The sequence below is a fragment of the Eschrichtius robustus genome, chromosome 7, assembly GCF_028021215.1.
Source record: "Eschrichtius robustus isolate mEscRob2 chromosome 7, mEscRob2.pri, whole genome shotgun sequence".
Lineage (NCBI taxonomy): Eukaryota > Metazoa > Chordata > Mammalia > Artiodactyla > Eschrichtiidae > Eschrichtius > Eschrichtius robustus.
The window spans coordinates 9,295,459-9,320,367 of NC_090830.1; the positions used below are offsets into that span (position 1 = coordinate 9,295,459).

Sequence of the window (24,909 nt, forward strand, 5' to 3'; positions counted from 1 at the left end):
TCTTGCGTCTCCCTCCCACCCTTCCTATCGCACCCCTCTAGGTGGTCACAAAGCATGGAGCTGATCTCACTGTGCTATGCGGCTGCTTCCCACTAGTTACCTATTTTACATTTGGTAGTGTATATATGTCAATGCCACTCTCTCACTTTGTCCCAGCTTACCCTTCCCCCTCCCTGTGTCTTCAAGTCCATTCTCTACGTCTGTGTCTTTATTCCTGTCCTGCCCCTAGGTTCTTCAGAACCTATTTTTTTTTATTACATATATGTGTTAGCATATGGTATTTGTTTTTCTCTTTCTGACTTACTTCATTCTGTATGACAGACTCTAGGTACATCCACCTCACTACAAATAACTCAATTTCGTTTCTTTTTATGGCTGAGTAATATTCCATTGTATGTACGTGTCACATCTTCTTTATCCATTCATCTGTCGATGGACACTTAGGTTGCTTCCACCTCACTACAAATAACTCAATTTCATTTCTTTTTATGGCTGAGTAATATTCCATTTTATGTACGTGTCACATCTTCTTTATCCGTTCATCTGTCGATGGACACTTAGGTTGCTTCCATGTCCTGGATATTGTAAATAGTGCTGCAATGAACATTGTGGTACATGACTCTTTTTGAATTAGTTTACTCAGGATATATACCCAGTAGTGGGATTGCTGGGTCATATGGTAGTTCTATTTTTAGTTTTTTAAGGAATCTCCATACTGTTCTCCATAGTGGCTGTATCAATTTACATTGCCACCAACAGTGCAAGAGGCTTCCCTTTTCTCCACACCCTCTCCAGCATTTATTGTTTGTAGATTTTTTGATGATGGCCACTCTGACAGGTGTGAGGGGATACCTCATTGTAGTTTTGATTTGCATTTCTCTAATGATTAATGATGTTGAGCATTCTTTCATGTGTTTGTTGGCAATCCGTATATCTTCTTTGGAGAAATGTCTATTTAGGTCTTCTGCCCATTTTCGGATTGGGCTGTTTGTTTCTTTGATAATGAGCTGCATGAGCTGCTTGTATATTTTGGAGATTAATCCTTTGTCAGTTGCTTCATTTGCAAATATTTTCTCCCATTCTGAGGGTTGTCTTTTCATCTTGTTTATGGTTTCCTTTGCTGGGCAAAAGCTTTTAAGTTTCATTAGGTCCCATTTGTTTATTTTTGTTTTTATTTCCATTTCTCTAGGAGGTGGGTCAAAAAGGATCTTGCTGTGATTTATGTCATAGAGTGTTCTGCCTATGTTTTCCTCTAAGAGTTTTATAGTGTCTGCCTTACATTTAAGTCTTTAATCCATTTTGAGTTTATTTTTGTGTATGGTGTTAGGGAGTTCATTCTTTTACACGTATCTGTCCAGTTTTCCCAGCACCACTTATTGAACAGGCTGTCTTTTCTCCATTGTATACTCTTGCCCCCTTTATCAAAGATAAGGTGACCATATGTGCGTGGGTTTATCTCTGGGCTTTCTATCCTGTTCCATTCATCTATATTTCTGTTTTTGTGCCAGTACCATACTGTCTTGATTACTGTAGCTTTGTAGTATAGTCTGAAGTCCGGGAGCCTGATTCCTCCAGCTCTGTTTTTCTTTCTCAACATTGCTTTGGCTATTCAGGGTCTTTGGTGTTTCCATACAAATTGTGAAATTTTTTGTTCTAGTTCTGTGAAAAATGCCATTGGTAGTTTGACAGGGATTGCGTTGAATCTGTAGATTGCTTTGGGTAGTATATTCATTTTCACAATGTTGATTCTTCCAATCCAAAAACATGGTATATCTCTCCATCTGTTTGTATCATTTTTAATTTCTTTCATCAGTGTCTTATAGTTTTCTGCATACAGGTCTTTTGTCTCCCTAGGTAGGTTTATTCCTAGGTATTTTATTCTTTTTGTTGCAGTGGTAAATGGGAGTGTTTTCTTAATTTCTCTTTCAGATTTTTCATCATTAGTGTATAGGAATGCAAGAGATTTCTGTGCCTTAATTTTGTATCCTGCTACTTTACTAAATTCATTGATTAGCTCTAGTAGTTTTCTGGTGGCATCTTTAGGATTCTCTATGTATAGTATCATGTCATCTGCAAGCAGTGACAGCTTTACTTCTTCTTTTCCGATTTGGATTCCTTTCATTTCTTTTTCTTCTCTGAATGCTCCGGCTAAAACTTCTGAAACTATGTTGAATAATAGTGGTGAGAGTGGGCAACCTTGTCTTGTTCCTGATCTTAGTGGAAATGGTGTCAGTTTTTCACCACTGGAAATGATATTGGCTGTGAGTTTGTCATATATGGCCTTTATTATGTTGAGGTAAGTTCCCTCTATGCCTACTTTCTGGAGGGTTCTTATCATAAATGGGTGTTGAATTTTGTCAAAAGCTTTTTCTGCATCTATTGAGAGGATCATATGGTTTTTATCCTTCAATTTGTTAATATGGTGTATCACATTGATTGATTTGCATATATTGAAGAATCCTTGCATTCCTGGGATAAACCCCACTTGATCATGGTGTATGATCCTTTAATGTGCTGTTGGATTCTGTTTGCTAGTATTTTGTTGAGGACTTTTGTATCTATGTTCAACAGTGATATTGGCCTGTAGTTTTCTTTTTTTGTGACATCTTTGTCTGGTTTTGTTATCACAGTGATGGTGACCTCGTAGAATGAGTTTGGGAGTGTTCCTCCCTCTGCTATATTTTGGAAGAGTTTGAGAAGGATAAGTGTTAGCTCCCCTGTAAATGTTTGAGAGAATTCACCTGTGAAGCCCTCTGATCCTGGGCTTTTGTTTGTTGGAAGATTTTTAATCACAGTTTCAATTTCAGTGCTTGTGATTGGTCTGTTTATATTTCCTATTTCTTCCTGGTTCACTCCCAGAAGGTTGTGTTTTTCTAAGAATTTGTCCATTTCTTCCAGGTTGTCCATTTTATTGGCATATAGTTGCTTGTAGTAATCTCTCATGATCCTTTGTATTTCTGCAGTGTCAGTTGTTACTTCTCCTTTTTCATTTTTAATTCTGTTGATTTGAGTCTTTTCCCTTTTTTTCTTCTCTGAGTCTGGCTAATGGTTTATCAATTTTATCTTCTCAAAGAACCAGCTTTTAGTTTTATTGATCTTTGCTATTGTGTCCTTCATTTCTTTTTCATTTATTTCTGATCTGATCTTTATGATTTCTTTCCTTCTGCTAACTTTGGGGTATTTTTGTTCTTCTTTCTCTAATTGCTTGAGGTGTAAGGTTAGGTTGTTGAGATTTTTCTCGTTTCTTGAGGTATGACTGTATTGCTATAAACTCCCCTCTTAGAACTGCTTCTGCTGCACCCCATAGGTTTTGGGTTGTTGCATTTCCATTGTCATTTGTTTCTATGTATTTTTTTATTTCCTCTTTGATTTATTCAGTGATCTCTTGGTTATTTAGTAGTGTATTACTTAGCCTCCATGTGTTTGTATTTTTTACAGTTTTCTTCCTGTAACTGATATCTAGTCTCATAGCATTGTGGTTGGAAAAGATACTTGATATGATTTTTTATTTTTTTAATTAATTTATTTATTATTTATTTTTGGCTGTGTTGGGTCTTTGTTGCTGCACACGGGCTTTCTTTAGTTGCAGTGAGTGGGGGCAACTCTTCGTTGCAGTGCACGCGCTTCTCATTGTGGTGGCTTCTCTTGCTGCAGAGCATGGGCTCTAGGTGAGCGGGCTCAGTAGTTGTGGCTCACGGGCTCTAGAGCACAGGCTCAGTAGCTGTGGTGCATGGGCTTAGTTCTTCCATGGCATGTGGGATCTTCCCGGACCAGGGCTCGATCCCGTATCCCCTGCATTGGCAGGCAGATTCTTAACCTCTGCGTCACCAGGGAAGTCCCTTGATATGATTTCAATTTTCTTAAATTTACCAAGGCTTGATTTGTGACCCAAGATATGATCTATCTTGGAGAATGTTCCATGAGCACTTGAGAAGAAAGTGTATTCTGTTCTTTTTGGATGGAATGTCCTATAAATATCAATTAAGTCCATCTTGTCTAATGCATCATTTAAAGCTTGTGTTTCCTTATTTATTTTCATTTTGGATGATCTGCCCATTGGTGAAAGTGGGGTGTTAAAGTCCCCTACAATGATTGTGTTACTGTTGATTTCCCCTTTTATGGCTGTTAGCATTTGCCTTATGTATTCAGGTGCTCCTATACTGGGTGCATAAATATTTACAATTGTTATATCTTCTTCTTGGATTGATCCCTTCATCATTATGTAGTGTCCTTCTTTGTCTCTTGTAATAGTCTTTACTTTAAAGTCTATTTGGTCTGATATGAGAATTGCCACTCCAGCTTTCTTTTGATTTCCATTTGCATGGCATATCTTTTTCCAATCCCCTCCCTTTCAGTCTGTATGTGTCCCTAGGTCTGAAGTGGGTCTCCTGTAGACAGCATATATACGAGTCTTGTTTTTGTATCCATTCAGTCAATCTGTGTCTTTTGGTTGGAGCATTTAATCCATTTACATTTAAGGTAATTATTGATATGTATGTTCCTATTACCATTTTCTTAATTGTTTTGGGTTTGTTATTGCAGGTCTTTTCCTTCTCTTGTGTTTCCTGCCTAGGGAAGTTCCTTTAGCATTTGTTGTAAAGCTGGTTTGGTGGTGCTTAATTCTCTTAGCTTCTGCTTGTCTGTAAAGGTTTTAATTTCTCCGTCGAATCTGAATGAGATCCTTGCTGAGTAGAGTAATCTTGGTTGTAGGTTTTTCCCTTTCATCACTTTAAATATGTCCTGCCACACCATTCTGGCTTGCAGAGTTTCTGCTGAAAGATCAGCTGTTAACTTTATGGAGATTGCCTTGTATGTTATTTGTTGCTTTTCCCTTGCTGCTTTTAGTATTTTTTCTTTGTATTTAATTTTTGATAGTGTGACTAATATGTGTCTTGGCATGTTTCTCCTTGGATTTATCCTGTATTTTTCATTTTATTGAAGTACAGTTGATTTACAATGTTGTGTTAATTTCTGCTGTACAGCAAAGTGACTCAGTTATACATATATGCCTTTTCATATTCTTTTCCATTATGGTTTATTATAGGATATTAAATATAGTTCCCTGTTCTATACAGTAGGACCTTGTTGTTTATCCATCCTATATATAATAGTTTGCCTCTGCTAATCATGTGGCTTATTTCTTCCCCTAAGCAATGCACCATGAACCTAATTCGATGAGTTGGCTGGGAAGTGTGATGAACTGTAAAGGACTGGAAAATATTTTGCAAATATAAATGCTACAGGAACACACACAAAAAAACCAGCAGTCAGTGATGGCAATTCAAAGAAACTTGAGGTGCTTACAATGGAAATGGAAGTAAGTCATCACATAGAAAAATAAAGACAGCCCACGGTCACAATTTATGTCTACTTGAACAGAGGAGATATTCCACCTCTGATAACTGAACATAAACATGCTGTCAGTCAGCACATTTCATAGACTACTGCTGTGCACAGAGAAGGATGCAAGGAGGTCTGTGATCCAAGAACCCAGAACCATGCCAGGTCTCCATCTTTGCTGGTTTATCACAAGTACTCACCCCACCATTCAAAGAACCAGAGACACCCACTGGCATATCTTAACTTCCTGAAGGTACAAGGTGCTCAGAACACTAGTTTTTGTTCATAGAGGGTAAAAATATTTTGCCCATGAACTTTAAAATTAACTCGTGTAAAAACACAAATTCCAGGCTTCCCTGGTGGCGCAGTGGTTAAGAATCTGCCTGCCAATGCAGGGGACACGGGCTCAAGCCCTGGTCTGGGGAGATCCCACATGCCGTGGAGCAACTAGGCCCGTGCACCACAACTACTGAACCTGCGCTCTAGAGCCCGTGAGCCAAAATTACTCAGCCTGCATGCCACAACTAGTGAAGCCCGTGCACCTAGAGCCCGTGCTCCACAACAAGAGAAGCCACCACAAGAGGAAGCCCGTGCACTGCAACGAAGACCCAACTCAGCCAAAAAATTTTAAAAAATAAAATAAATAAAATTTTTTTAAAAAGACAAATTCCATTGCATTCCATTGCAAATGGAAGGCCCACAACTGGTTCCCCAGGCTTTTATATGCCCGCAGGTATACATATTATGAATCAAAGAACCACAATGTGAACACAGTAGCCCCTAGTCTTCTCTTATTCACCTTTGTATCAGCACCCAGCAGGGACACCAGTATTCACGCACACAGAGCTAGCACTCATTCAAATTTTTAATACTTCAAGCTTAAACTGTGACAATTTCAGTCATGAATGAACTGGAGCCTCAACAGTAACAACGCACTGCTTTTAACTTGAGTAACAGGAATACTCATAAATACAAATTTGATTACTCAAAGACAAAGTAAGAGAAAAAAACAGAGGCAGCCTTTTCCCACTGATTCATCCCCAACAAATACTGCCTTCAAGCAGGATTCAGGATCTCTTTTTAGGCAATGTGAGAATATCTGACAATTTCTAATTAAGGAATATCAAAGCCTACAAACAACTCAAGTAGGGCTGTCACCGTCAGAATTCTTTAAGGACTTGGTAGGGAAGCAGGAATAATCCTCTCAGAAATACCTGGTGGGTGACACCACCACCTGGAACATTCTAAAAATGTCCGTGAAAGTGCCACACAGAGAAGCTGGGATTTTTGTTTTGTGTTCTAGACAGTGCCCGGGACCTAGTGGCAGTCAGTAACTATTTGCTGAATAACATCTTATTTGACCTGCTGCAATAGATCAAAGAAGATAGCAATCAGATTTTTTAAACTGAAAAAATAAAAAACACCGCAGAGCTAAAAATCTCTATCTGCTCAAGTTCCAGGCTTTTGAAAAGTATTATTATCATGTCAAACTTAACTAGAGAATCCTTAAACATTAAAAAAGAGGAGTCTGTAATCTTGCTCCCCAAAAAACACCTCATAAAAAGTAACAGGCAACCTTACTGCTGAGGGGACCTAAAAATAGAATCAGGCTAATGGATGACTGAAGTGGGGAGGTTAAAGATGGCTCTCCCAGCCTCTGAAAAGACAGTCCTAACCAGGTCTGGTTTTCATCATGAATTTTAGGCTTCAATCACCAGGCTCATAAGACTGACTTCCATTTAGTCCCTGGATGTTCAGAATAGATAAAGAAATATGCTAAAAAGCCTTGAGGCTGCCTAACCGGACAAAAATGCTTTTCACTTTTTTTAACAAAGCCAAGTCTAGCCAGGACTAATTCCAGTTTAAGGAATGACCTGTCTGGGACTTCCCTGATGGAGCAGTGGATAAGACTCTGCAATCCCAACTAGATCCCACATGCCGCAACTAAGAGTTCACATGCCGCAACTAAAGATCCCACATGCCACAACTAAGGATCCCATGTGCCGCAACTAAGGAGCCCACCTGCCGCAACTAAGACCCAGCCTCAACCAAATTAAAATAAATAAGTAAATAAATAAAAAAGGAATGACCTGCCTAATATGTGGAGTCTCTTCTGTAACTTCCAGAAAGGATGCAATTGAAAGTTATGGAATTTGGAAAGAGGAAATAGCTAAATAAGGTACTTTACGTTGGGAAGCATCTGAGCTCAAACGGGAAAGTTGTGCATTGTCTATGGCATCACTTCTACGCTCTTCTACAACTCATCTATCTAAGCCAAAGATGATCAAGAGCAATGCAAAGTCATTCTTGTCTACAGACAAGGAATGCATTCTGTCCAGTTCAGGGACAACCCTCCTTCCACCCACAGAAAAGTATGTGCCACCATTTGGACATTAATTTCAATATTACCAATCTATAAATGTGACTGTTCTTCAGATTCTCTTTTGAACTGGCTGGAACACCTCTCCAGTTTTCTCATTAGTAAGTTAAATAACATCTTTAACGTGTTTATTTTTCTTCTTGTATGAGAGTCGTGGTTTTACCTTTATTTAAGAAGTATCTTTTAATAGTTTTAGTCTTCTAAAAAGAGGTCAACATTCACATGTTGTAAAATATTCACTATTCTGGTCTAAATTTTACTGATTTTGATGAAGACAAATAGTAATTAATGCACAAGAATGATACACATAGAAAACAAATTTATGGTTACCAAAGGGGAAAGGGGGTGGGGAAGGGATAAATTAGGAGTTTGGGATTAGCAGATACAAACTAATATATATAAAATAGATAAACGACAAGGTCCTACTACATAGCACGGGGAACTATATTCAATATCTTGTAATAAACTATAATGGAAGTATATAGTTATAAGTTATATATGCATAACTGAATCACTTTGCTGTACACCAGAAATTAACACAACATTGTAAATCAACTATACTTCAATAAAAAATAAAAATAAAAAAGGACATGAGCAAAAATTTTACAAAAAGAATGATACACCAAAATAACTGAAGTCTATCACTTGCTGATGTTAATAACAGTATGCTTCTCTTGTCCTGTGAAAATGACAACTGTCTGAAGTCTCAGCTTACTGCATTCCTTTTTCATTTAAAACCCAATGTGCGTCCCCGTGTTCCCTCTTATACAGATCACCAGAAATAATATTGGATTTGGGTTGAATTATTTAGCACTTTTCTGTTTCATAAAAAATCTTATATTTCTCTAGAAGCTAAAGTACCTCCATCTGTTAATTTCCTCCCAGCTCATGAAATTTCCTACAAACATTTTATTACCACTTACAGGAGTCCTTATTACTCATTCTCTTAATTCTTATTTTTCAGCTGCAATTACTCATCTCTGCATCTCTGTAGTCCTCAAGGTAGAGGGAAGCAACCTAGCAAGGACATCAAACACTTCTGTGAGCCACTGACTCCCAATACTAGTTTGCAATCCAAACTACCTCTCCTTTAATTCCAAGGGATGTTTTGCAATGCTTGAAACAAAATCTTAATTAAAAAAAAAAAAAGTTACAGCCTTCTGTCTTCTAAAGGACAGTTAAATGATCTTGATGAAACTCCCCATTTTAACTGTTAAATGGGAAAAAAAAAAAGTTAAGGTAAGAAATATGCAGCTACTTCCCAAACTATTGGAGGCATACGCTAACCAAATCAAATCTCTACAGAATCAAAGTTTTGGTCATTTTTGCTCTAAAGTATTAAAAACAAAAACAAAAAGTGGTAAGCTCAAAGAACCACATGAAAGCTATTGGTGCCTGGTCATCTGAGCTTAAAGATTTCCTGAGGTCAAGAGCCTGACTTAGCCGCTGGCTGGGAGTTTTGTGGGGTCACACCTGCCTCCCCCAAGCTGGCACGACCTCCGTGGAGAATTCCTTTGACGACTTTCTGGTAAGCAAGCATTTAAGGCTCCCAACAGCCTTACATATGATTGATCCTGAGTTACGCTTCCCAAAATAACTTGCTCCCTTGGAGCCTGGCTAATTATGTGTAAGACGTGGCTCTGGGACAGGGCAGAACCAACTGTTGCTCGGTTATAGGCAAGAGCAACATTAATTGTACTTTCACGATTCTCTTCTTGAGGATGAATTCAAGTTTAAAGAAAAGCACACTGATGTCCCCCTCCCCACCCTGGCCCATCCCAGCAACTGGGGAAGCAGCTTGTACTACCCAGACACCAAAATAAATATTCTTTAATTCAAGCTCACCATACTGTTACTATTTTCAGGGACCCAAACAAATGGCTGCCTGCACAGAGAAATTAAAGTGTTCATTTCGAAGGGAACAGCTCTCTATAATACGCCAGTCTCTGCGTTGGTAGTTTGGACAAGAGCACAGTTCTAAGTGAGGAACAGCCCCCAATCAGGTCCGTCTACAGGTTTGCTCTACATATGCGGAAAGCTCTGGAAAACAGAAGGGCTAAAAAACAGGGAAGCTGGTCATTTCCAAAGTTCCTGCCCACTCCGCCCTGGGGGAACCAGGCTGGGATTTCCTCCATCGAGAAGTTCTTCCCTAGGGCTCATGCTGACTAAAAAGTGTTCATAAAAAGAGATAATAAAGTCTTCGTATCCTGAGCCATTTCAGACAGTTATATATTATAGTATAAAACACAGAAATATATGCTTTTCTAGTACAGCGTCAAGTCATCTAGCAGGCAATATGGCAAAATGTTAACACTAGTTTTCTCTACGGTATGACTTTTTAAAATTTCTTCTCCATATTTTCTGTAGTGAAGACATATGACTTGGCTGATTATTTGAAAATGTATCTTAAAAAGGTAGTTTGGGAAAGTCTATATAATTTGTTAGGCTAGATTCTTCTCCCTTCCCTGGTTATCTGTAATTATGTTAGCTAGCTTTCTTTCACTCAGCCTCCATCGTTTTACCTGAAAAAGAAAAACTACTTACATTGGATACACTCCAGCAAGCCTACATTTCTGAAGTTAATCAGTTGGTGAGGTGCTACTTCAGGACTTTTTTTAAGTTTGACACTAAAATCCCTATTTCAACATGAAGTTTGAAAATGCCCATGGAGAAGGTACACACTGTCCAAGTCCAAGGACCGCAGCAGAGGAATCCTTAGTATCCAGTTACCCAGACACCAGTGACAGCAATAGAACCCACTGTCACTCCCCAAGTATTTCTGACAGCATTCACCCTGCTTCCCGACCAAGACCTTAATGGACTCGAATGGTGACAGCCCCACCTGTGTCTCATGACAGAAGGGACAATTTTACATTAAACACGATTTTATCCCACAGTAAATATACGTATCACCACTTCACTTCCAGACTTTCAAGTGTCTAAAGATATATACAATTTTATTAGAAAAAGACTTAAGCTGTCATAAGAACAAACCTAGAGATCCAACCTTGGAAATTGGTCCAGATATTTCAATAAAGTCTAACCCTTAGTTTTTTAGATGTGCAAAATAAGCATCCTTAAAGCCTAGCACATATTAATAGCAAGCTATCTGAAGTATGAGTACATATACTATTTATAAAACCACACAGACGGCATACAAACTACCATAAGGACGACGACAATGTGGATTTCAGAGGGAAACCTGGCCCACAGCAGGCCTCCAGCGGGGTCCGTGGTCCCATACCCTCCAGACGCAGGGCTCACTCCCACCGCTGGCTGCAAGGCTTGGTCTTCTAAGAAATTACTAGACAGTGATATTTAAAACTGTCAAAGTTTTAGAACTCTCATTTCACCAATATTTGCACTTTTTCAAGTTCAGAAATAGGCCAGTACTTTGAGAAAAGGCATTACTGTCCAATATACAAATTATTTGGGTCTCAATATTATGTTAACCTTCTCTGAGGTGGCCTTGTGTATCTCCTCTGAACAGTGACCACAGAATTTGAAGTCTAAACTGGACCACTTCTGAGAGTCAAAGGTGATGCTATTTATAGTTACTCTGGGCCAAGAGCCACAGCTGGGACTGCCCTGGGCAAACCTGGATGAGGGGTCACCCTACCTGTGGAATCAGTCCACCCTCCTTCCTCATTTCCTTTCATGAAGAATAGAGAACCTGAGAGATGGGCAAGATGTTGTAACCCTTCAACTTACACAATGTTACATGTCAATTACATCTCAGTAAAGCTGGGAAACAAATAAAATAAAATAAATCTTCGTAAGGAAGGAGGTGGCCTGGAACTGCTACATGCAGGCATCCCTCCCAGGGCTCCCCTAGAATTCACATACCTAAGCAGGTGAGGGTGTGCTCTGTACCTAAAGAAAAGCTGCGAAAGCAGTCTTAGCAAGACTGCCCCTAAAAATAACCTTTCCCCAAGAACACTTAACATGTGTGTTCTGCTCCTTCCTCCCGCTGCGCTCTGGGGTGGTGGAGGAAACAAAGATGCAGAGGTATCAAATTCAGCCTCTTCAGACACGGTGCCCACCTCCTGTCTCAAATTCAGGCTCCCCACTCAAAGAAGTAAAAGCAGTGGTCGCAGGAGCTAGACCAATAAACCTGAAGGAGGTTATGGGGTCAGTTTATCAGATCAGTCTGCAGCAGGAGAAGAGAAATACCCTATCAGTACTGACTTTACAAGGGGCCACAAACAGCGGTTAACCATCCCCATTTACAGGATGTTAAAAGGCTTTGCCTCTGCCAACAGTGCTTTCTTAGCACAATCCTGTCCTCTTCTCCTACAGAGCCTGAAATTCACCATCAGGGTCCTTCCTGGAATTAGACAACAGCGTTATTGTCTTAGAAAGGTCACCTTTAAAATATTGATGATCCCTGGAAAAGCAGGTCTTGGGAATCTTTGGTTTTTAGAAATAGCCAATTGTAACATTAACAGCATGAGAAATTACTAGGAGAGCTGGGGGTTAGGAGAGGTAACCCAGCAGAGCAGGGAGGAGGCCTGGACAGCCAAAAGGGGTAGCAGGAAGCGTGGGGTCTGGCGGGGAGGAGACTGGAGTTTCAAAACAGGGAAGGCAGCTGTCGGCTTAACTGGCAGTTTTGATTCAAAATTTCGTTTAGAGAATAAAGCCATCTATTGAACATAAAAACTTTCCTTTTCCTTTTAGGATTGGACATCCCTGGTAAATATTTCACAATGTATACATTTATCAAAACATGTGGCACATTTTAAATATATAAAATTTTTTATTTGTCAATGACATCTCAATAAAGCTGGGGTAAAAAAAGAACCAGGCATCCCCTATTCACGAAACTTTGGTTTTCCTTGGCCAGCGGGATTCAGAGGGATTCGCTATATGTTCTCTCTGCTTTTATGTATGTTTGAAATTTTCCATGATAAGAAGTTAAAGGGCTTCCCTGGTGGCGCAGTGGTTAAGAATCTGCCTGCCAGTGCAGGGGACAAGGGTTCGAGCCCTGGTCTGGGAAGATCCCACATGCCGCGGAGCAACTGGGCCCGTGAGCCACAACTACTGAGCCTGCGTGTCTGGAGCCTGTGCTCCGCAACAAGAGAGGCCGCGACAGTGAGAGGCCCGCGCACCACGATGAGGAGTGGCCCCCGCTCGCCGCAACTAGAGAAAGCCCTCGCACAGAAACGAAGACCCAACACAGCCAAAAATAAATAAATAAATAAATAAACAAATTTATTTAAAAAAAAGAAGTTAAAAATAAATAAAAGGCAGGATTTTTTTCAATGTAAAGTGAAGGCAGTCCTTGGCACTGCCGTTGGCCAAATCTCTGTGGAGCCCCAATCTTGGAGAGCAACCCTTTCCACTAAGGCATCACGTCTGCAGGAGGATGGCTCTAATCTATGCTCTTGCCTCTGGAAGTCTCCTTTTCTAGTTCCAAAAGGGAACTGACTCAAATACTAGGGCATCCTGAACTCCGGCTTCTTTTTGGAACTGTGTCAGACAGACCAGCAGGTAATTCCAGAGATGTGCCCTTAATGGCATGTCCTGTAAGCCTCCATTTGAGAGGTGTAGTTGGCTTTTCCTGTGGTCCCCTTCCTCCTCCTCTGGCACTTCTGTGGGTCAGAGTGATTGCTAGGCCCTCACTTGGGGTTACCTTGGAAGGACAGTATTTTCCATAACTCAAAATTTAGTCTTCTCATTCTCATCAGATGTTCCCCCTGGACCCATTTAGAAATTAAAAATTCAGACACACACACCCTTATGCATGGGCAGTAGGTTTTGGATAAGTGAAAACTTAGGAATACTGAATTCCAGGTTTTTGCTCTGGGTTGTTGGTTAAAACTCTGAGCAAAAAAGCAACAAAAACAGAAAAAATTTAGTGGTTAAAAAGCACCACCTTTGACTACTCACAATAGCCAAGAAACAACCTAGATGTCCATCAACAGAGGAATGGATAAAGAAGATGTGGTACATATATACAATGGAATACTACTCAGCCATTAAAAAGAATGAAATAATGCCATTTGCAGCAACACGGATGGGCCTAGAGATTATCATACTAAGTGAAATAAGTCAGAAAGAGAAAGACAAATACCATATTGTATCACTTGTATGTGGAATGTAAAACAAGACACAAATGAACTTATCTGTGAAACAGAAACAGACTCACAGACATAGAGAACAGACCTGTGGCTGCCAAGGGGGGAAGGAGACGGATTGAGAGTTTGGGGTTAGCAGAAGCAAACTATTATATATACAATGGATAAACCACAAGGTCCTACTGTATAGCATGGGGAACTATATTCAATATCCTGTGATAAACCATAATGGAAAAGAATATATATGTCTAACTGAATCACTTTGCTGTACAGCAGAAATTAACACAACATTATAAATCAACTAAAATTCAACAAAATAAATTTTAAAAAAATAAAAATAAAAGCACTGCCTCTGGAGTTAAGCATCCTGGATCCAAACTTCAGCTCTGCCACTTGCAGACCAAAATATGCAATAAAATAATTAGCATCTCCATGTGTTATAAAATTTCGATTGTGAGAGAGAATATCTTTGTAATTTAGACAAAATTCTGTGTGCATGTTCCAGCTACCACTTCCCCACCCTCAACCACACTTAGGTAAGTTACTTAGCCTTCCTGGTTGAAAAATGAGAATCACAATACTCATCTCCTAAGACTGTTGTGACGTTCGAATAAAATAATACGTATGGTCAAAACAGTGTCTGGGGGCTTCCCTGGTGGCGCAGTGGTTGAGAATCTGCCTGCCAATGCAGGGGACACGGGTTCGAGCCCTGGTCTGGGAAGATCCCACATGTCACGGAGCAACTAGGCCCGTGAGCCACAACTACTGAGCCTGCGCGTCTGGAGTCTGTGCTCCGCAACAAGAGAGGCTGCGATAATGAGAGGCCCGTGCACCATGATGAAGAGTGGCCCCCGCTTGCCACAACTAGAGAAAGCCCTCGCACAGAAACAAAGAATAAATAAATAATTAAAAACAAAAACAAAAAAAAACAGTGTCTGAAAATTCTCAATAAAGAGCTGCTCTGCCCTATATACTGAATAGTTTGGGATACTAGGAACAATATGCCAAATCCCCTCCCATTCTTTTTTTAATCCACTGGAAAAAATCCATATATTAAAATATCACTTTTACTGTCTTACTGGAATATTTTTGTTCTGCTGTTATACTGAAAAAATGAAAATAAACATCATTTTGTCCCAAAATTTAACAGGAAAGGTATGCAATGAAATATTCAGACACTTCCTACTTCATAAACTGCAGTAACAGAATAGAAATTGTACGGTTTACAAAATGTAAAACACATGGTTTGCATTTTTCCAACGAATATCCCCTCCTCACGTCCCAGACCAACCTGATCCTTACCCTTGCCGCCCCTCCAAAATAGATTTGTTTTTAAATAGAAAAATATTACCCTCTATGGGTAATCTTGAAACTGATTGTAATTCTGTTATGTCTTTTACTATTTTCATGACTGATACACCCAAAATATCAATAATATTTTTTTAAACCTTAAAACAAAACCCCTAAATGAGGACCATCACTCATCCTATTTTCTTAATTTTATAAATGATAAAACAGAAAAGGGAAACCCTCCTTGTGGTTGAATGCTACACTTGGTATGTTAAGATGAAACCAATTCTTTTCAGTAATGAAACTACTTTCTTCAGTAATCCTTACAAATTTTCAATAAAGTCTTCCTCAATAAAGCCCAGCCTTGGCCATTCCAGCTGCAGAAGGATTTTATGTCACAGACTTGAGCACACCACCATAAATAGTTTCTTACAGCTTTTCACTTCCTTTGCAAGCATAACTTATCTCATGAGCTAAAAGATCTCCCATTTCACGGTGCCAAAGCCCTGGGTTTCTGTTCCAGCAACTAAACAGATTCAAATGTCAGATTCAGACGGACTGGTGAAGTTCCAGAGAAATACCAAGGTGAGATTTCTCCCGGAAGAAAATCAAAGACATTTCGACAGTTCATCTAGTTTTAAGTCGTCCAATAAATGCATGTTTTCATCCAGAGAAGCGATGCTTCCACGTTTTGGTAATCACTGCTTCCTCTGGGAGCCCTCGATGTTAGCTCACCTCAGCGCCTGGCAGGTAGATCTTCCACTTTCCCCTCCTTACAGTTTCAACCATGGCCTCTGAGCAGATAACTCCCACACCTAAATCTCTAGGCTTGACCTTCCTTCTCGATATTTCCATGGGCTGTCAAGCCCTCAATCCAAACCTCACATTTTTAACTTCTACAAAACCTAACCACCCCTTATTTTCCCAAATGAATACCAAAGGCATTAGAGGTAAGACTAGAAACAAGCTGAACTCAGTTTTATGGCTTGGCTGTGGTGTGGTCTTGGTCAAGTACCTTGAATATAGTGGGACAATAGTGATAAAGTGGTTTTATTGGGTTGAGCCATAAGAAAGTGCAATTTTTGGAGGTCAAAATGGTCAGTGTCAAAAATTTCCTACGGTTCAACCTAATGCATACAAAATATCTTAAAATCCTGATAAAAAACAATGAGATTAGATTACCTACCTTCGAAATAATTATTATCTTCCCATCCTGTTGGACTATAATGAAGGAACTTAAAGACTCCTCATGACTCTAAAAGATAGGATTTCTTTTTTTTTTTTCTTTTTTTCTGGCCGTGCTGCGTGGCATGCAGCACCTTAGTTCCTCGACCAGGGATCCAACCCGTGTCTCCTGCAGCGGAAGCACGGAGCCCTAACCACTGGACCGCCAGGGCATTCCCAGGGATTTCTTGAGTTGCCAATCTCAATTATAATTGTCTGTATAAGACTCAGTCATACCTTCAATGTCAAATACTGTTCTCATTTCCCCTCAATCTCATATTCACCTACTTGCCCACTTGATCCTCACCATCACTAAAAAAATAAGAGTTTTTCCCGAGATAGCATGCCTTTTAATGAAAAGGTTGTAACGGAGGCTAATGAGAATCTATTTTCATTAGATAGTAATTTCTAGGAATGATGACTAACACATTTATCGCCTAGCAAAAACAAACAAACACAGCAAGACAACTCAAAGCCATGCTAACTCTGTAGTCTTGGGTTCGGCTTATATCAGTACCGCCCAGGCCAATTCTTTTCCAGGGTCCACACGCTCTGCAGAATCATCTGCATCTCTTCTCTCTTTTCCATTTCCACTATTGAGAAGCCTAGCATGTCTTCCAAAAGTTTTTGTCTTACCAGGATTTACATCCAGAAGAACAAATTTAAATGTATACTTCTCTGAATCTAAATGAATTTGGAATTTTCTCTATGATGTGGGTAAAGGTTTTCAATCTGGACAAAACAGTCATTTCAAATCCAATTCAGGCTACCAGAGCTTTGTTCATTAATATGGTGACACATTTTATTATCATTTAAATAAATCTACATGTATGATTTTATTTTATTCCCCAAATCTCTAAATTACAAATTATTATTATTTTTTTTAATTAAACAGCTTATCTTTGTAGGCTCAGTCTGAGAATAAGAGCTAAGTCGGAGAAGTCCATCGTTTGGGGAACTTGAGAAAACATCTTTAAGGAGCATTAAACAAGTATGAGCCGGAGTTAATACATTTGTAGCTCAAGGAGTTGCAAAGATTGCAAAATAAAAATTTAATTGTACTAAATTCTTTTCAGAAGTATGACTTACAATTCCTGCATTGCACAAATGCGAGTGCAGACTCTAAGCAGGACCACTGCAGGGCCAGGGGGCCACAGGACAGACAGCGTCTGCTCATAGGGGAGACCAGGACAGCACCCAGGGACCCATGTTCTAGAGGAGGGGCCCAAGGAAGAACTCCCAGGGCGGGTAGAGGAGGTAGTCTTGGGTATAAGCAAAGAGGAGAATCAAACACGTGGGCTCCAGGAGCCCTGGGGGGAGAGGCGGAGCAGAGAGAGGCTGGCTCAGGCCTGGCTCCCAACACCCTCCTGAAGGCAATAAAGAACCACACAGGGGCTTTAAGCAGAAATACCATGACCAGGCTTGTGTTTTATACAGATCACTCCTGCAGTATCAGGCAGAAAAAAGCCTGAAGGCAAGCACGGTGTGTGGAAGAGCGACAAAGCAGGGGCCACCACCCGCATCCAGGCAGGAAGTGCAGAGGCCCTGAAGGCCTTCAAGCACATGACGGGAGGAAGGGGCAGGGTCCAGAGGACTTTAGGAGGTGGGCTCACAGGAGTTGAGAGACAGGGAAGCCTCAAGGGTAACTCCCAGCTTCCCTGCAAGGCGCCAGGGAAGAAGATGCTTCCAGGCACCGCGACAGGGGACCATGCAGGAGGGGCTCTGGAAATGCTCTCCACTCCCTTCCACCGGCCAGGGTGAACTGCGCGTCCCTCCTCTGTACTTCTCACTGCCCTTTCTGTCTCTTGAACTAAGCTGCAAGCTCCTTAAAGCCTGGGGTGGTGTCAACTCCATTGCCTAACCCGGGCCTCTAGCGGGACCGTAATAAACGTCTGCCAAAGGAATGAAAAGAATAAACAGCCGTGCCTGTGCTCCACTTCTATTCTGCCCTTCAGTACGGCTGCAGGAGAAAACATCTAGTTTCTGATCAAGAAAATCATGGGGAGGGGTACGGGTGTGGTGTGGGCTCAGAGGCGAGTGTGCAAGTGCTCAGACTGACACGTGCTTGTGTAAAACATGTTCCTCAGCTTCTTTAGAAAAGCCCATTTCTGGCACTCAAGATTTTCCTTCCTTTGAACTAAGTCTAGCACGGTAGTTAGCAAGCGTTTTCCCCCTCGTCTTTGAGTTCTGTTCTTTCTGGAAGAACTAGTACCGTTCCCAGGGAAACAGCGGTACAATTCTGACTGTCCTCCAACGTATTCCGTACCAACTCCTCTGCTCACCACGGGAGTGCCTCCACCCACCCCAGAGCTGCGCCTTTTCTGTAGCCCAGCTGCAGCAACCGACTGCAGCACTTTCTGACAGTTTTCTGAAGCTGCTGTTCTTTAGGCTTCCCAGCTAAGAGTTCTATTCCTCCTCCCACGCTCCCGGAAAATCGTATCTTGGGTTCAAGTTTCTTCCTTGGTGAATGTGGCTGAAGGGGTAGGGCAGACCCCAGGACACACTGCAGTGCCTAAGAGAAGACGCAGAAATCACAAAGAGTGATTTCTCCACCTTACGACTCCTGCACCTGTGGTTCTCCATAGCAAACCAAGGGCATCTTGAGAACAACAGCCCTTCTGGGGGCAGAGATTTCTTACAGCTCATACAAGATTCTGCCTTTGCAAGCCTGCCCATCAGCAACTCTCTCTGGACATCAAAGGCTGCCTGAAACTCCAGCCCTGCATGTAGGCAATGGCCACCTGGACACACAACTTGCCCCTCATCACTCAGCCCCTGCACTGAATGATATATCCTGTAAATGGTTAGCTTTCCACCCAGACACCTCTCCTGACTAGATAAGCAGACACTCCTCATTAGTTTCTTTGTTACTTGTCAATATCACTATCTTGAGTTTTAAGCCCAGGAGCTCTAATGGTGAGATCATGTCTGCTTAACTGGATTTATAAAACAGCCTGCCATGCAACAACATGGCATTATTTAACACTTTTTATAATCCCTCCTGATCACTCTCAGATTGATGGCTTCCTCACCACTGCTTCTAATCCTCACCGCTTTAAACGTATCGTCCCTGTAACGGGCTTCTACCTGGGTCCCCCACCTCAGGCTTTCACCCACTCCGATTTATTCTGCAAACAGTATTCGACTTGAAGCATGGCTCTTCCTGGCTCAAATATTCCCAGAGCTCTGCACTGCTTGAAGAACGAAGTCCACGCTCACCCTGGCATCCTAGGTCCTCTGTGAACTGGCCCCGCATTACCTATGCAATTTTCTCTCTAAATTTGAATCTGCATCTTTAGCTTCAGTTAAGCCTAGACTGTTCACTCTATTTCTCTAGCCAGGAATGTTCTGTTTCTCTCTCCTCGCCACCCAGCTAGTATTTAGTTATTCCTCAAATTAAGGCCCACCCCAAGTTCTACTCCCTTGTAAAGCTGTTTCCCCATCATCCTCACCCACAATGGTTTTCCTTATTTGATCTCCTAAAATTTTTGCTCTTTATACAACAAGCACCTGGCACTTGTTATTAAACAATTTCTTGTTCTAAGTGTGGAAGCGTGTAAACCCTACCTTTAAAGGTACATGGGGGGAGGAGGTAATAGGAAGTTACTGTTTAATAGACACAGTTTAACTTGGGGGTGATGGAAAAGTTCTGGAGATGGATGGTGGTGATGGTTGCACAACAATGTGAATGTATTAATGTCACTGAATTGTACACCTAAAAATGGTTAAAATGGTAAATTTTATGTTATGTACATTTTACCACAATTTTTTTTGCAAAGTACATCCAAGTCACTAAGGAACAAATCACATGCTTCTTCATCCTTACAAATTCAATCACAGTGCTAATTACTACGACACCACCTGATGAAATTAATAAGTATTGGCTGCACTAGGACAGTAATAATATTTGAACATTTACAGATCCCTCTACAGCGTACAAAGCCCCTTTGACATAAACTAGTTTGACCATTTGATTCTGAAAAACTCTGTGAGGCAAGAAAGACAGGAATCCCTTATCTTTATTTTCTAGATGAAGAGATGGAACTCGAAAGTCTTAGTGACTTGATTACGGCCAAACAGAGGGTAGGTACCAGGCAGAGCTGAGATTCATCTGGGTCTCATGAGTCTGAGACACTTCCCAGGCCCCTCGTTAATCGTTCACCTCGTTGGAACAATTCATGCCTTTTTTTCCCCAGGAAAAATTCCCGCAAGAGAGTACTCCACTGTGCAGGGGAGAAGAGCCTTGACCTGCACGCTTAACCAGCAGTTGCTCCTTGAGACACGGAAAGGGGCAACTGGCAGGTTCTGGATCCTCTATTTAATCCAACCTGTGTGCAGCTGCTCCCACACAAGCGTCCTTCACCACTGCCTGACCCCACGTGGCAACGTTTCAGCCTGATGACAGGACAGGCAGCAGGTGTGCTGAGGTGAACGGTGAGCTGGTCCATCTAAATTGTGACTATGCGGAAGAACTTGGATTTCTTTAGGAACAATGAAAACTAATCAGAATTCTGAATGTGGAATAAATGAACGACTCTCTTATGCTCTTCACAACTGGTGAAAAAGAGTATCGATCACCTAGCCCGGTACAGATTAAGGATGTAAGGACCCTTTATGTATCGAAACACACAGTCATTTCCTTAAAAGGTCTGTTCTAGCCTCCCAGAGTGGTGAAGGACAGCGTCCTGTGCCCACGGAGATAGCACACATATTCAGCATTGCTGTTCTGACAAGTCACCTCCCGATTAGGCCGCAGTTGAATTAAAGGCTGAATGTGCTCTTTGCTTCCAGGAGAAGCTTACTTCTAAACACCAAAGCTCTAGAAGTTTCAGAAGTCCACTAAAGAGAGCTTCATTTATGTGACTATAAATATTCTTAAACACCCCTGAAAGAGGAGAGCACTTTGAAATGCCTGTACATACTCATGCTAAATTCAACATCTTCCAAATTGCCTTCTTTTGGAAAAAGCACTGCATGTCCTCAAAAAACTGAAAACCAATCACTGCCACAAGATCCAGAAATTCCACTTCTAGGTATCTAACCAAAAAAACCCGAAGGCGGCGACATGAAGAGATATTTGTACACCCATGTTCACAGCAGCATTATTTACAATAACCAAAAGGTAGAAGCAATCCACGTGTGCATCTATCAATGAATGGGTAAACAAAATGTGGTCCATACAGTCAGTGAAATATTATTCAGCCTTAAAAAGGAAGGAAATTCTGACACATGACACGACGTGGATGAACCTTGAGGACATTATGCTAAGTGAAGTAAGCCAGATGCAAAAGGACAAACAGTGTATGATTCCACCCATATGAGGTCCCTATGGGTCAAATTCATGGAGACAGAAGGCAGAAGGGTGGTTGCCAGGGGCTGGGGGGTGGGGAGAATAGAAAGTTATTGTTTTATACAGAGTTTAATTTTGCAAGATGAAAAGACTCTTGGAGATTGATTGCACAACAATGTGAATGTACGTAGCACGCCTGAACTGGACGCTTTATTTAAAATGGTTAAGATGGTAAATTTTACGTAAAAAAAAAAGATCTCCCATCACACACACACACACACACACACACACACACACACACACAGCACTACAGTTTTACTAAGTTCTTCTGTAGCAAGGCATTCCATACCAGAGCAAGGTTTACCACAGCCCATGAGACTCTGTGAACTGTGGATATAATTAGGTCCCTCATCCATTATAACGCTACAGACGTCATCATGTGTTACCAGCATCTGTTGACAGATCTCATACCCGGCATATCATTGAAATGGCAAGTGTGGAAAAGGTAGCCCACAATAGAAACAATGGCATTTTATCCCTGTCCTGTTCCAGCAGTTTGGCTCATAGGACATAAATAGAGGCTACTGCTCTGGCTGCCCGGACCTCACAGTTCAGTATTACTTTACCGACTTGAGTGGGTTCTCTACCCAAAGTAGAAACAGAGGATTTCTGGATCTGTTCTGGTCTGTGTCCTAATGTAATGTTTGGCTCTGTTTTGTTTGTCACTAAAGTCACAACACAGCACTCAACCTACCTGAGAAAAAAAATGAATTCTCACTTTAAACTTTTTAGCATTATTTTATACAAGGACCAGGACATATGTCTGTTTTTTAATATATAATAATATATTCACACAGGAACCCCAAACTTTAAAAAAATCACAGCAATGAAATTATATCCAAAAATACTGTGAATAAATTAAAAATATAATTATACATCATATATTAAAAATAATTTTAAAATTATATGTATATGACAGAAGACATATATCAATGTGGTCTTTGGAAACTAAAATTAACTCTATCCTGTACTGTAATTTTAAAAAATCAACAGAAACCACTGTGATTAGACTATTACTTTCAAAAACGATGGGCAGACTACCCTTCCAATTCCTTAGCTATTTTGCTCTTCTTCATGAGGGAAAAAAAAAAAAGCAATCTCTGCAACAAAAACTTAAGACTTTTTAAAAAATCCATGAAAAAATGTAGTAATCAAAATTGCGGGAAAAATTTTTAAAAAGAAACACTCACTGTTAAAAATTAAAGCGACTATTTAACTTCTTTCTCATTGATGATGCAGCAATTAGCCCAGATGACAAACTAATAATAATAATAATAACAACACATTAATAATCCTCAAGCCAGGTGTTTAAAAAATTGCAGAAGGTTTGAAATTTTATTCTCCTTTATAGACTCAGCTTCTACTTATCACTCCAATTCTACTGTTTCCAAGAAGACAGGGATGATGGAACTAAGGGGGAGAATGAAATGTAGCTAAATTAGAGCTTTAAGACAGTAATAGTAAGTGGTTTTAAAAGAGAGAATAGACAACAAAAGAAAAATCTTGATTTGAAAATATCATGGTTATTTTATAAATAACAACAAAAAACCCTAAAATGGTTATCTGATAATTATCCAAATATGGGACCTCTCTCCTTCAGCTAACACTGTTTGTTGGGAGTTATGTGTTTCCTATAGTCAGACACATTCACCAGGCACTATCAGATAACCACCCACAGTGGCAGCTACACAGAGCATTCCCAGGCACACAGATGGTCAACAGAAGTTATCCACTTAATGGCAGGCCCTTATAAGGGAAACCCACTTTGCCCCAACCCGAGAAAAATAGGGGGGAAAAGCAGAGGGCACTTTGCTTTTGCCAGGACACTGTCATCATAAGGTTGGGTGAGCAGGTCTAGGTTGGCATCCCTGACCCGGCCAGGCTCTATGCCCAAACAGGAGGCGGGATTTAGCCTCCTGGTGAGCAGTCCCTAGAATTCTAGCCAAGGGGATCAAGAAGAAACCTTGAGATAGTGGAATGTTCCATTGGGCCCCCAGAGAGCGCCAACCAAGATGGGAAGGGAACTTTTAGAGCTGGCTGACTCCCTCGTCCCTGTGCACTTACCTCAATGAACCGTAAATAGAGTGTGAAATAACTATTAATTTATCGGTGAACGTCTAGTGTTCATACAGCATCTCTCTCCAGGGAACCCCAAAACATGTAATAAATGATTTTCAATTACTCTCTGGGGCAGCCCTGTGAAAATCGGAATGAAGCCGATGTTCTTTTGACCTCTTTTATTTGGGGAGAGACGGGTTAGGGGGAAATGGGACACAACGGGACCAGAAGACACAACTCTGTGGCCAAGGTCACAGACTCAAGGGGTCAGGAGCAGACCTGAGACTTTCACATTCTGGTCTAATGCAGGTTAAAACAGAAACGGCTGCACTGTTCTTCCCCTAACATTCTTCGTTTTGTGACTCTTATGTGACACACGCGCGCACCCACGCACACTCGCGCGCGCGCGCGCACTCACGACGCCCAGTTCCGTGCCTGTCCCTGGACTTTTCCCGAGCTACGAGGACATGGGACAACGCGACCCTCCATCAAGCTCCCTCCCGCTAGTCCACACCGTCGGCGGCGCCCCCGGGCGGTCGCCCCCCGGGGAAGGCGACACACAGACACGCGGGTCCAGCCCGCAGACGGCGGGCACGCGGCCCTGGCTGACCTTCCTCTGCTGCTTCTCCCAGGCCGGGTCGAGGAGCAGGTCGCGGTCCCACTCCTCCTCCTGGATCATGTACTCGTCATCTTCGTAGACGTAGTTGTACTGCACGCCGGGCTCGATCTGGTTCATGGCGCTCGGGTGGCCGGGGCTGCGGTGGGGCGCGCGGGGCTCGGGCGGTCGGACGGGCGGGCGGAGACGCGGCGGGGCGGGCGAGGCGCGCGGGGCTCGGCGGAGGTGCGGGCGGCAGACGGGCTGGCGGGCGCGGGGTGACCTTCGCGCGGTCCTCTCGGGGCGGCACACCTGGGCGCTGGGTCGCGGGCGAAACACCAGCTCGGGCGGCGGAGCAGCGGCCGCGCAGCTTAATACTCGCGCCGCCCGTCACGTAGCCGCCCGGCCGCGCCCCCACCGCCCCGCCCCGCCCCGCCCCGGCCTCCCCCCGCCCCCGCCCCTCCGAGCACTTACTGGCGGGCAGCGGGGCTAGGCGGCTCGGGTCCGCGTTCCCGGTGCTGCCCCAAACTTCCGGCGGTGCGAGCTGAGGCCGCCGGCACCAGCCCACGCCTCCCACCCACCCTCTGGCTCGCTG

General features: G+C 41.9%; 1 protein-coding gene across 6 annotated transcripts in view; it reads right to left on the reverse strand.

Moving 5' to 3' along the window:
• The window catches only part of ACTN2 (actinin alpha 2), a 74,743-nt gene extending 50,288 nt beyond the window's left edge, over positions 1 to 24,455 (reverse strand). For all 6 annotated transcript variants that reach the window (XM_068548840.1, XM_068548838.1, XM_068548837.1 and 3 more), the window contains exon 1: positions 24,330 to 24,455. In XM_068548840.1, coding sequence (XP_068404941.1) covers positions 24,330 to 24,455 — 126 coding nt within the window. The remainder of the gene's footprint in view (positions 1 to 24,329) is intronic.
• Positions 24,456 to 24,909: the final 454 nt, after the last annotated feature.